General features: G+C 30.2%; 1 protein-coding gene across 1 annotated transcript in view; it reads right to left on the bottom strand.

Moving 5' to 3' along the window:
• Positions 1-12,705, bottom strand: part of LOC145692488 (ATP-binding cassette sub-family C member 4-like) — a 357,392-nt gene that overhangs the window by 63,843 nt on the left and 280,844 nt on the right. The window contains exons 18-22 of the mRNA XM_081767796.1: positions 11,685-11,835; positions 9,549-9,655; positions 7,501-7,624; positions 5,457-5,627; positions 2,494-2,621 (exon numbers count right to left, since the gene is read on the bottom strand). Of these exons, the coding sequence (XP_081623922.1) occupies positions 2,494-2,621; positions 5,457-5,627; positions 7,501-7,624; positions 9,549-9,655; positions 11,685-11,835 (681 nt within the window). The remainder of the gene's footprint in view (positions 1-2,493; positions 2,622-5,456; positions 5,628-7,500; positions 7,625-9,548; positions 9,656-11,684; positions 11,836-12,705) is intronic.

The raw sequence follows: 12,705 nt of genomic DNA, 5'->3' as shown, positions 1-12,705 counted from the left end.
GTAGGGATTCCAAAAACCATGTTTTCCTATAGTTAATTTCTATGTGTGGACTTGTGTATGGTTTGTTTCCAATATATTTTGGCCTAAGCTATGTAGTTTTTGTGTTGCACTAGGTCAACAACGACACTAAAATATATACAGAAATGCCTCACCAGTTGAACATAAACGAAAGAACTCAAGAGTTTTAGTACTTTTATTTTATGAAGGAGCATGAGTGAGATTGTTTGATTTGAATATATTAGGAAGAATATTAAGTTTGCACTTTATAAAGTTCGGAAAAGTTTTACTTATATAAGTGTTAACAGGAATTTTAGAAATTATCCAAAAATGGATCAAAAGATTGTGAAATTTACTAAGAATTGAAGGAATAATCAAAAAATGGATCAAAAGATTGCGTTCTTGACCAAAAATTAGTTTTTAGACCAGGGGTTACAGAAGTTTTAAACGGCCTCTAAATCGATTTCTCGTATTTCATACAGAATAAGCACATCATACTGAGTTAAGTGATAGTTTGGGTTTGGCTACACTCTGTGTAGTTCTCCAGATATAAGGCCTACAAGAAAATTTTTGATAGAAATATATTGTTTTAAATCAGTTGCCTCAAAATTTTTGAATGGTCTCTAAGTCGAATTTTCATATTTTATACAGAATAAGCATCATATTGAGTTAAGCGATAGTTTGAGTTGGCTGCACTATATGTAGTTCTCCAGATATAAGGCCTACAAGAAAATTTTGATTGAAATATACTGGATCTTTCGATCCATTAAACAAGAATTTTAGAAATGATCCAAAAAATGAATCAAAAGATTGCAATCTTGGCCAAGAATTTTAGGAATGATCAAAAAATAAGGATCAAAAGATTACGTTCTTGGTCAATAATTAGTTTTTGGTTCAGAGGCCACAAAATTTTTGAACGACTCCTAAATCGAGTTTTCATATTTTCTACGGAATAAACACATCATACTGAGTTAAATGATAGTTTAGGTTTGGCACTATATATAGTTCTTCAGATATAAGGCCTAAAAATGATTGAAATATATTGGATCCTTTGATCCAAGAAATAGCTGTATTTTTAGGTAAGTTAGTTATATTTTCTCCGTAATTTAGCTATTTTCTGAAGACACCTGTTGATAACCCTATATAGACCTCATATACATGGTAACTATACGTTCCAATTTGACAGAACACTCTCAGTGTTTCTCTCATTTACATTTTGTCCCAATTTCAGTCGTGACAATTTTTCACGTTTATTTTTGGCCCATATTTCATTCCAGTATTCTGATATATATTTTTTATATTATATACTTTTACATCAAAACCTACATATGTGTTTTTAATTTATGGAATAATGTTCAATATTGGTAAAGCGCATCACGTCACGGTACACAGTTTATTTATAATCTTTGGATCTTAGATGCGTGTTACTTTTCTTACAATTATTGGTTGCCGTTGGAATAAACAATAGGTGTGCCTGAAAATTTGCCACTTTGAATTAACACTAATATCTGATTTTACGAGTTGTACACATCACTCTAACTCCTCATCAACTCGATATCAGTAATGAAGCTTTCTTTGCCAATAATTCTTACAGCTTTCGGTAGATCTCGTAAAACCATATAAGGTCCTGGTATTAACTCAAAATCTCAAATTTTCAGATATGCCTTTCTCCTGTCTTCAGCGTGTAAGTTAAATTGAGTTAACACCAGTACCTTATATGGTAAGGTTGTGTTGATGTAGTGTTATAGAAGGGAAGTAAATGAGCAATGCCTTTAAAAAAGTTCCCCCAAATATGTCATTTTAAAATAATATATCAAATGTTACCATTTTTCATATCTTGAGAATAGCTGGAGATATAAAATCGCTGTAAATGGCATTATGATATTTATGTGTCTTCAAAACCATCTACGTAATTCAATTTGATACTTACATGAACAATTTTCGAAATAAAAAATCCTCTCAAAAAAGTAAATTTTCAATTTCTTCTCGTAATTTTGTTGTTAGTTCTTCGAAATCAACATTAAGGCATTTTGGATTGCATTACGTCTCACTTGCGTTATTACTGTTGTGATACTGTAGCGTTTGTATTTTGCAACACTGCAAAACAAGTGTGGTATTGCACGTAGATTTGGGATATGAAATAACTTGACATTGTGCCATTTAACAAGGTATAACTTTATGCTTAATTTTCGGCACTCTCAACCTGGTGGAACCACGGAGTATGCCAAATTATCTTCTCCTGTAAATATTTGCATGACACTAAATTTCTGCGTAATGTAGTAATTAATTTAGAAATTACAAGAGCGTTACTAGATAAAAGGTCCATCCTGATTCCATTAGGAAAATACAATAATTGATATCACAAAATTACTTGTACTTTCTCCTATATACAATTTTCTAGAAAAATAATGCATAAAATAATAATAATAATAATAATAATAATAATAATAATACTTTGAGTTTCTTCAATTCCATAATATTGAACATTTGTCTTACCTTTTCCCCTGGTTTGATAGTGAAGCTGACGTCCTTGAGAACAGGTGTTTCACATCCTTTGTAAGTCAAGCTTACATGATGAAAATTTATACATCCTTGGCTAGGCCAGTGAGCAGGGGCGCAACTTCCTAAAGTTATAATATGAAAAAAGATAATAATAAGTATTTTTACTATTTTTAATATATTTTTGCAAAACTAAACGTACGAAAATAATAGTTTGGGTAAATAAGATTCTTACCCTAATTTCCGGTATGAGAACTCGGTATGTTAAAAACAAGATTACACCGAAAACTGTTATGTTAAATTCAGTGAATGTTTACTGAATTAACTTTAGTAATTTTCACATTACTCTTTATTCCTGACATGATGCTTTGTTCAATTCACTGTGATACTCTACAGTTTATAGACTTGAAATGTTCTCATATGAGAAATATGTTGTATTGTTTTCAAAACTGTTCCGTTCGGAATATTCTTTACAAAGTTATTGAAAGATAATTTTATATTCTGACAACACTGTTGAGTTAGTGTTTATATTTTTGTAATTGAAGTTAAAATTCCCGTCTTTGAAAATACTATCGTGAGAAACCATTATCTTTTCACGTATCTTCTGATCAAAGCTTTTTCAATCAATCTCCTCAGGTCACAATATTGCCACGTATTAGACATATTAGTTCACCATTATGCAGCTCTTATATCTATATCTATATCTATCTATCTCTCTCTCTCTCTCTCTCTCTCTCTCTCTATATATATATATATATATATATATATATATATATATATATATATATATATATATCAATAAGTAGTACTATTTAAAAATTTATAACTGCATACTGAATTGGGAACATTCAATAATGTTGAATTAGTTACTGAGTTTATGATAATGCTTTTCGATAGCCTCTATTGTGCGTATAATATTTACCTATCTTCAATATTCCTGAAATATGTTTCAAGTAGCTATTTAAATTTGTCACAAATTTAGCAAAGTCTGGAGTTACTTTTCTCGAATCTTTATTGTTTCATAATTTTACTATTTATGCTCATTGATAGTAACAACCTTGAGATATGTTATACCATCGGAGAGACTATGTTATCAGATTATGCAAAAGTCATTAAGTTTCTTGTAAAAATTCCTGATTAGTTATGAGAAATGCCAAGTGGAAGCATACTAGAATCACTTGAAAGTAATGTCTAAGACAAGTAACTTAAAACGTAATTTACAATTGTTAGAAATTGACCACATAAAATTAGATAGATTGAATACATTGAAACACTTCTTAATGAGGTAATACTTTATTCAATATTATGTAAATTATTGGTATAAAGAAAAAAATACAGCTTTCAATTTACTTCTAGGTACAAATTGCTTGAAGTAATTTCTTTTCTGTTTCTTGAATTAGAAGTTGTAGCAGCAGATAATAAAGTAAGGTAAAAGGTTGTCGATAGTACAATAATTTTGATAAAAGCTAGTACCTACCTGCTGTATGTTATTGCCAAAATTGTAAAAACAAATTACTTTACATCCTGCAAAGATGCTTTATAGAGTTTGTACTTATATCTTCGACTTCCGTATAAGACGAATTTTAATTCCTTATATAGACACAACATTACCGGAATCACTGTATTTCATAATTAACAAAAGAATATAAATATATCGGCTAATAATATTAACATCTCCAGGTTGAATTCCTTCCAAATCATTACAATAATCGAAGTAATAAGTAGGATTAGAGATGAGATGGAAAATCGAAAAACAAAGAGTTTTGTATTGTTAGGTTTATGTAGTGTTCCAAACAATTACTAATAACATTTTCTTAGAAACGTTAATACAATATCGTCTTTCAGAGCCATAAATTCAGTTGATAAATTTGCATTTATGGACACAGAGATAGCAAATCTTCACTTCAAGTGATAGATGTGATTGCTGATCAAAGACAAGTAAGTTTATTGTATTTAGTATACCTCATCAACATTACGTATGTAATAAGAATTGAAAACTATCATCTACTTGCTAATGTTTTACAGCTCTATGATGAGTTCACCAAGACATGACCGTTTTTAAATATTAATAACAACATAAATATCATTCAAAAGTGCTGCAGAGGAAATATTAAAAATAAATTCACATAAGACAAAATCTACAACAATCAGTTAATAATAAGTATAATCGAATATTGTGTTAGATAAAACATTAGTAGTAGTAATGTCAGATTTAAAAGAAAATATACTTTGGCTTGACTGATCGTATTAGGAGAGTATGCAGAAAGGTTTAAAGAGCCTTATGCTCGTTACATAGACTTAGATTGCTTCCTGTACTAGCCCATTCATTAGTTTTATCTCAGTCTTCATATAACACACTGTCAAGGTCCCACTGGAAAGTTTGCAACATGCTCACAGAGAATACATAACAGTTGTGGTTTACATAAACTTAAGTATTTTACTGACAATACGTGTATTCGTAGATAGTAAAGTGTTACAAACGAGAATTTGAAGTATCAATTTATATCAAATTATGCAATATAGTTTTGAAATCAGAAACTTTTCCCTATAAATTTAGACTCTATTAAGACAGTTGGTTTCAAAAAAAATATTAAAGTCATGAACACAATTTATGAGCAAATTAAATGGAGGGCTTTCATACAGCATAAAGCAAGTATGTAAGTTGCACTAATAAAAACTTAATAAAATGTGTCATTTTTGGTAATTTATGTTTTCCAAGAGTAAGTAAATACATTTTACAAGAAGTTTGGCGATTAAGTTTTTAATTTTACTTTCAACAATGTGTGATTCTTATTTAGAAAAGGGTTTTCTTTGTATTAATAATTACTACGTAAGGTTCTAGGTTATAAAACTTTTAGAATATCAACTACTGCTAGTCATATAGTATTTTTAGGTATATAAATCTCTTTAGATATATAGATCTGTATTAAATGTATCTAAAGCATAAATTTATTTCTTACTTGGATCTGTCAGGAATGAGGGTTCCTGCTCAATCTCCCTGTATTCCAATAATCGCTCTACTGATGTCATGATATTTGCCACATCTGTTGTCATGCGTATAGCCCAGTCTACAAGGTGAGCTAAACTAAGTGATAACGAAATAGCTAATCCCACATTTCCTCCTGTTGTACCTGTTCAACAATACAGAATTTGGTAACAGTATATACCTTGAAATTAGGTAGAAAAAAATAAACTGAACACTTGATATTGTTTAAAAATAGTGGGCCTTATGCAGAGTCGTTCTGGCGCGCGATTAGTGCTATACTGCAGAGTCCGACTAACACAAGTTTCCTGCATAGTCAGACCTTTAGCATTATACTAATTATACGTCGAAATGACTCTGCATAAGGCGGAATAAATCTAAAGAGTAGTTTTTAAATTATTGGAGAATAACAGCAACTATCCTTAGAAGTTGAATAGACCAAGGAAGTGTCATTGTTTCCGTCATTAGGGAACGAGGTCAAACATGATAATTAAACTAGAGCACAAAACACGAACAAGAGTAACTAATAACATGTGTATACAAGTATATTCTAAATTGACTTCCAAAAGGCAAAATTGGAGTGCAATATTGGTAACAAAACAAATTCTATGTGCACTTCCTGACATTTATGTAACACTAATATCGAACTGCGTACGTAGTTGAATATCATTAGGTATTGTTTTCATCTATTGCCATCTATATGATAATTGTTCCTTCAGTGGTTTTATTTAATCACACGTGCTAGTGGCCGCAGATGGTAATAATTAACATGCAAAATTTGGTTTAAAACAAGCTAATCGTTTAGGAATAGTACGAAAAATAAAAGAAATTTTCCAGGAAGAATGGACCTTGCTAACGTTTGCTTCGCTCCAACATGGGAGTTTTCTAAAGTTGTGGAGATTTTGCATATTACTTTTTGTAAGTATCTCTTAAACTATTAATTTCGTTCGTTTTAATCTATACTACATAGTACTTTTTAAATGTAACTTATGTTTAACTTTTATCACTTTCCGCAACGAAAACTTCATCATCAGATTATCTTCAAAGAACCTCTCGGAATCTCTAAAATCCACTGGTTTACATAATGTTTTTCATCATTTTAGGTTTGACATTGCAGACCACGAAATAGTTTCCTCAGTGCAGAGAAGAAATTTCGATCATTGCAATTTAATTGTAGTTCCTTTTGTAGGTAGGTAATCCACCAAGATTGTCCCAGCAGTCCGGGTTACAATAATCATTAGTTTAACAAAAGATGAGTTATCATGTGTTTTAAATGGAAGAACATTTTCGAATTTGCATTACTCTTTAGTATGACTTTTGGTTTCTAGATTAAGGATAAGTACAGTTAATATTGCTAGTAACTCTCACGCAATATCATACGTGCACATAACAAACGCTCAAAATTGCTAGAGAGTATTCAATTAAGATATAATTATGAAAATCATATCTGGATTAATGGAGACGAGAAAGAATAACTACAATACTAACTTATACAATTTGTATACTAATTTATTGAAAAAGAAGTTAATGTTTAGTTTCTAGAGATGATTAAAAACAAACTTAGATATTCTCTGCTTTTAATAGAATAGCACTCTTCTATAATAATTCCGATCTCATTTCCTAAAATAGGTCTCGTTTAGCAATTAGCATAACATACCATTTTTTCTGGTTGAACAGCTGTTTAAAAATATTAAAAAAGAATAGTTTAGTCTACAGCTTTCCTAGATAATTGAGGTGAGACTTGTAATGTCTCAATAGATGTTTATATAGTTTCGACTCGTCTTGCTTTTGTAAAGTGCATCTCGTCTTTTACACAATCAAATAAATAAATTATAATCAAAGAAATATACAATATATTGTAAAATACTTAAGGAAATAAGAAATAGAATATAATATTTTCAAGACACTTTAGCACATGAATTTCTGGTTTGAATTGAGAATTACTATACTCCCTTTTGTGTACCGAGAAGAAACAATATATAAATGAAAACTTAATATTCAAAATACTATATAAAACTTACCTATATCGAACAAGAGAAAGGCAAAACTTGTACAAGTGATGTAAATTCCACATGTCAATCCTAATAATAATCCAAAACCTTCGTTAGTGGCATTGAACAAGTAGAATGTTGAAGAATTATGATCCTGTGTAAATATGAAGTCACAATATTTACTGTGCAATTGCAACATGCAAGTTCTTTAAATATATTGCATAATCACCGAATGAAATTAGCGAACTAAAAGAGGAACAAAATAAATCTGTCTGTATTTTGAAATTAGTTTGCATACTCTTAGTTACTTCAAAATTTGCCTTTTGATTTTATGCAGCATACCGTTATGCACTGTCTGTGTTTTCGCAGGATTTTTACTAGTCATTATACTTTCTGCTTAGCTAACAACTTTTTCTGAACAATTTAATGCAGTCAAATGCGTCATATGAAACGTTTTAATGTATATTTGATTTTCACTCATTGTAATCTAGATTCAAATGATACAAATGCTCTGCAATAGTTTGACTTCGAAAGTTTTGCTGGCTATAACTGAAAATTGAAACACTTGTAAGAAAACTTTACTTTGTGAAGAAATATTTATTTCTGCAAGGGTTGTATCACCAAAGAATGCTACCAAACATTGGATAATTTCTATAATACATATTTTCAACTATTGTTTTTGATAATATATGTAATGTAGGTCTTATTGTTACGGAATCGCTTGTCCTAGTCACCATTGCGTTGCCTAAGAGAATGATCTAGCAGAAAAATAATATTTGGGATGGAAATATTCCTTTGAAACCTCAACCACGGGCTATAATGTCTTCCATGGCTGCCGACTAAGTCTATGTATACTCATGTCCAAAATGATTGTCGCATATCTATAATTCTTTACTTGTAAGAATATAACTTGATAATGACTTTAAGGTACTTTTAATACAGATACTATGTGTATAATCGGGAAATGTATATTTGTGGAAAATTTCATAGGAAACGAATTATACATACGAAAATTAGAATGAGTAAAACAAAATGTTGCTAAATGGATAATAAATTTTTGTTTTCGTTTTATTGTTCTTATTTACTGCTGTTTTGACATACAATTTGCCACATACATGTCTTTGCCCATTATACACATACTAACATTATAAGAAATGCCGGGAAGATTCGTTATCAAATTATATTCCTACAACAACATATTTATAGACATGCGACAATAATTGTGGACATGAGCGTACATTTGCAAATTGTTTTCAGAAATTGAAATTTAAGATTACCAGTTTTATTATGCTACATTTAGAACAGATGTGTAAAAGTTTCTGACCTAATTTGTTAGTTCATAACACGTCAAATAAACTACCCTTATGACAAACAACAATGTTAGAACTGAGACAGCAATTAGAGCAAACATTTTATTTTTCCTTTAATGTACCTGATAAGTTGAAAAGCGAATAATCATGACGAAACTAAGTCCATATGTAATGAAACACTTCTTAAGTTGATTCTTAAATTATATCAAAAAATTTTAATATTATTCATGAATGACATCATAAGATATATTTGATAATTCATTTCGCAAATATATGTTTAGCTTAGCGGATAAAGGTTAATCATTGAATCGAAAGTCAATATTTTTTAAAGTAATAATTTAAAAATAAATCTTTCAATTATTGTTTGACGAGATATAAAACTATTTTTGATTAGAAACTAAAATGAAGAAGAAACATATAAGTAATCTTAAATAAATTTTAACATTGTGTCTGATTTTTATGAAATTTAATATATCGCTCTGAGCGATATTATATCTTGCACAGCGAATATTATACCATTTGTCAATTTAACCGATTTTAGGACTTATGTTTGTAGCTTAAACATAAGTTGTTAATAGTACTGCTACTTACTAATTTATTTTAAAGGAGAATAAACACTTTTTGAGACTTTAGGGCACAATATAAATTACGTAACGCAATAAAATATGCACAAGGTTGTTAATCAACATAATTTTGAGTATTATGAAATGAAGAGTTACTAACGTTGAGAATATTGTGTTTATAAATGCTACTTTCAAAACCACTTACCAAATGAGCTTCAAACTCTCTTTCCAATGGTTTCTGTGACTCTAAAGCTCTAATAGTGCTGAGGCCTTGAAGGGTAGCATTTAAATGAGAGAACACAGGACTACGAGCTGAATAAGAGAGACAAAATATGAAAACACATTAATGAAATATGCAAACTGGTTGAAAACAATACCTTTAAAACAAAATACGGCTCTGTATGACATTATAATTTCACTTCCAGTGAATGACTAAGTGAAAACTTGAAAACTTTAGTTTTCTTCTTAAAGAATGCACAATTTATATTTTCAGGGTAGAGTAAAAGGAAAGATCTGAAAACAACCATCTTTTAACTATTGTTTAATTTATTAATTTTGTAATACCAAACGCTGTATACACACATACGTGGATTTATCGAGCTAATTTGATTTGTCTGTCTTTAAATCGTTTGACCAGAGGAAAATGGATGAAAAACTCCTGGCAGTAATTGACTTTAACAGTGGTGCCTACTTAATGAAAATTTAAAATTTTAAAAAGTGAAATTATATTGTAGAGACATCTAACGTGGCCGATTTCAAATGTACATGTTGCTTGTACCATATTAACTTGCTCGTTGTTAAGACTAGCTGCTACTTCATATTTTTATAAGCCATCATAGTCAAATTGGTTAGCATTTAGTTAGTAAATGTACAGTATAGCATAATAGGCTCTGATAGGTACTACTAAAAAGGAAGGCTAGAGGTCAACTATTGTGAATGCTAGTCGAAACTAAATAAAGTCAAGAAGGCAGGAGGAAAGCATAATATTAATTTAAACAGAAAGTAGAAAGCAAAATATGGATGTGAAAGAACTATGTTACTTTTACTTAACCATGAACAACTTTTACGAAAAAAATACTATATTACCATTCACCAAACACATCCCTAATAAAAGAATTTGTTCTTCAATAAATGTCCTATCCTTATCCGTATCCTATCCAGTATCTTACCCTCTTTTAAGTATTTCTTCTAAACTCCACGATCCTTGGCAATATCTCAACACAATAATTTTGGCCTGGACACCTAATTTCTTACATTCTTCCCATACATAAATGTTGAAAGCTTTCAGTTATTTTTCTTCACATTTTTGTGATATACGTGTTTCTGTTCCGTATAATACAACACGTTACAACTAAATATAAATCTTTTCTTTAACTTTTTTTTTTATTTAGAAGCAAAGGTTAGGTTTCTCTCTCCTCAGTCGAGGCCATCAAGGCTATAGAGGTACTGATCCAGACTTTCTCAAACGTGTCCATACTGGAGATTAATCTAGTCAGCAAGACGTTCCGGGCAACTTCATTAGATAAGTTTTTCCAGATGAAAATTTAATAGATGCTAAAACATGGATGGCATTTAATGGATGGCTGAAACACACATGAGCGATTACAAAATCCATCCTTATCGGGCATCGAATCACCGTTTTCCGGTCAACAGGAAAACGCCTTTCTAAATACCCAACTCCATCTCTTTTAATGATACACATAATATACCTGCCACTTCCAAAAAGTTTATTTTGCGTTTATATCGTTGATTCTATTTTTTGTTTACATTAGTGTCCTTACTAATTCGTTATTTAACTTTTCACATATCATTTTCAGCTCATTGCTTCTTAAATTGTATCATCAATGTCAATGAGAATTTAAAAACTTTTCCGCAAATCAAATCTGACATAATTTAATAGTAATAAACATGGTAATATTTATGATTTTTTTATGTGAAATGTCAGTACAGAAACATTAATATATAAATTTACAAATCTTACACATCTGTACATATCGTCTGCTGTTATATAAACCCGTAAAACAACGAAATAATAGTCGCCGCATACATACAAGACGTTATTAGAAACCACGAGAAACTTGCATACGTTTTTGCATACATTTTCACTCGTATAAATCCGACCCCTCCCACCCAGCTAAAAATTAGAAAATAAGAGTTTTCTATAGGATTATATCTGATGAAGATTTATCGTCTATCAAATCTGCTGAGTCTGGGTCACTTCTCTCTACGCGAAAAGCTGATAACATATCTACAAACTATATATAATAAAATCTATATATATATATATACTATTTTATTATTATGAAAGATTTATAAAGTACTGTATAAAAGCTGTACTTACTAACTCCTTCCAATCGTTTGAGAGCAGCTATTGTCGGAATACAAAACTGTCGCAATACAAAGCATACTGTGCCTACAATGGCAGTTGGAATCAAAAGATTATAATTGAGAACGGCAAGCAAAATCAGTACACATGCAAGTTGAGACACAGCCTGAAATCAATAATAATAATAATAATAATAATAATAATAATAATAATAATAATAATAATAATAATAATAATAATAATAATAATAACATTGAAAGATAATTTATTTCATTTTTATCAGTAACACAGAGGAAAACTTCAAACACAATTTTCTTTCAAACACAAACACTTTAACAGATTTTTTTAAAAAAAATATTTTCCGATACGTGTCTTCTACATTTGGTAGCAGAAACATACTTAGATATAATCTTAGTCAGTGGCATACTGGAGTATAAAAGGCTCAGGCGGGAATCACCGTGAGGCCCAAATCTACATTATATGAGGGTTAAAGGGCTTACATACATACAAGCCGTCATTAACAGCTTCTCCTTGCTCCAACAATCTCTGGGACTTCTTATCCAGCCTGCATACAGTACGTATCTAATTGCGTTACTAGTTATTTCACTTAACCGTTCAATATTTAAATACTTAAGCTTTATCTGTGGTTATTATTATTATTATTATTATTATTATTATTATTATTATTATTATTATTATTATTATTATTATTATACGCTTGACTGATAGGGTCCATACGGGAGTTCCTGTCTTCCTGCCGGGGCCAAACCGCCATTGGTAATAGTTTAATCAAATATTTGTTGGCTTGCCAACAACTTAATGTATACACAAAGTAAGACGGCCAATTACTACAATTTGCGAAGGCAGACAGCGGCAACCAACTACTATTATGCAGTGAACTAAACAAATGCAGGTAGCTCAACAACTAACAGATTACCAATAATTATGCACTGTAACATATTTTCAAGATCTACATATATAAGTAAAGATAATGAAGTTTTAGGTATGATTTGTGCAAATTAATAAATACGATTAA

The sequence above is a fragment of the Thermobia domestica genome, chromosome 8 (genome assembly GCF_964235325.1).
Source record: "Thermobia domestica chromosome 8, izTheDome1.hap1.1, whole genome shotgun sequence".
Taxonomy (NCBI): Eukaryota; Metazoa; Arthropoda; class Insecta; order Zygentoma; family Lepismatidae; genus Thermobia; species Thermobia domestica.
The sequence above is the reverse complement of the archived record's forward strand: the minus strand, read 5'-3'. Positions and strand labels throughout refer to the sequence as shown.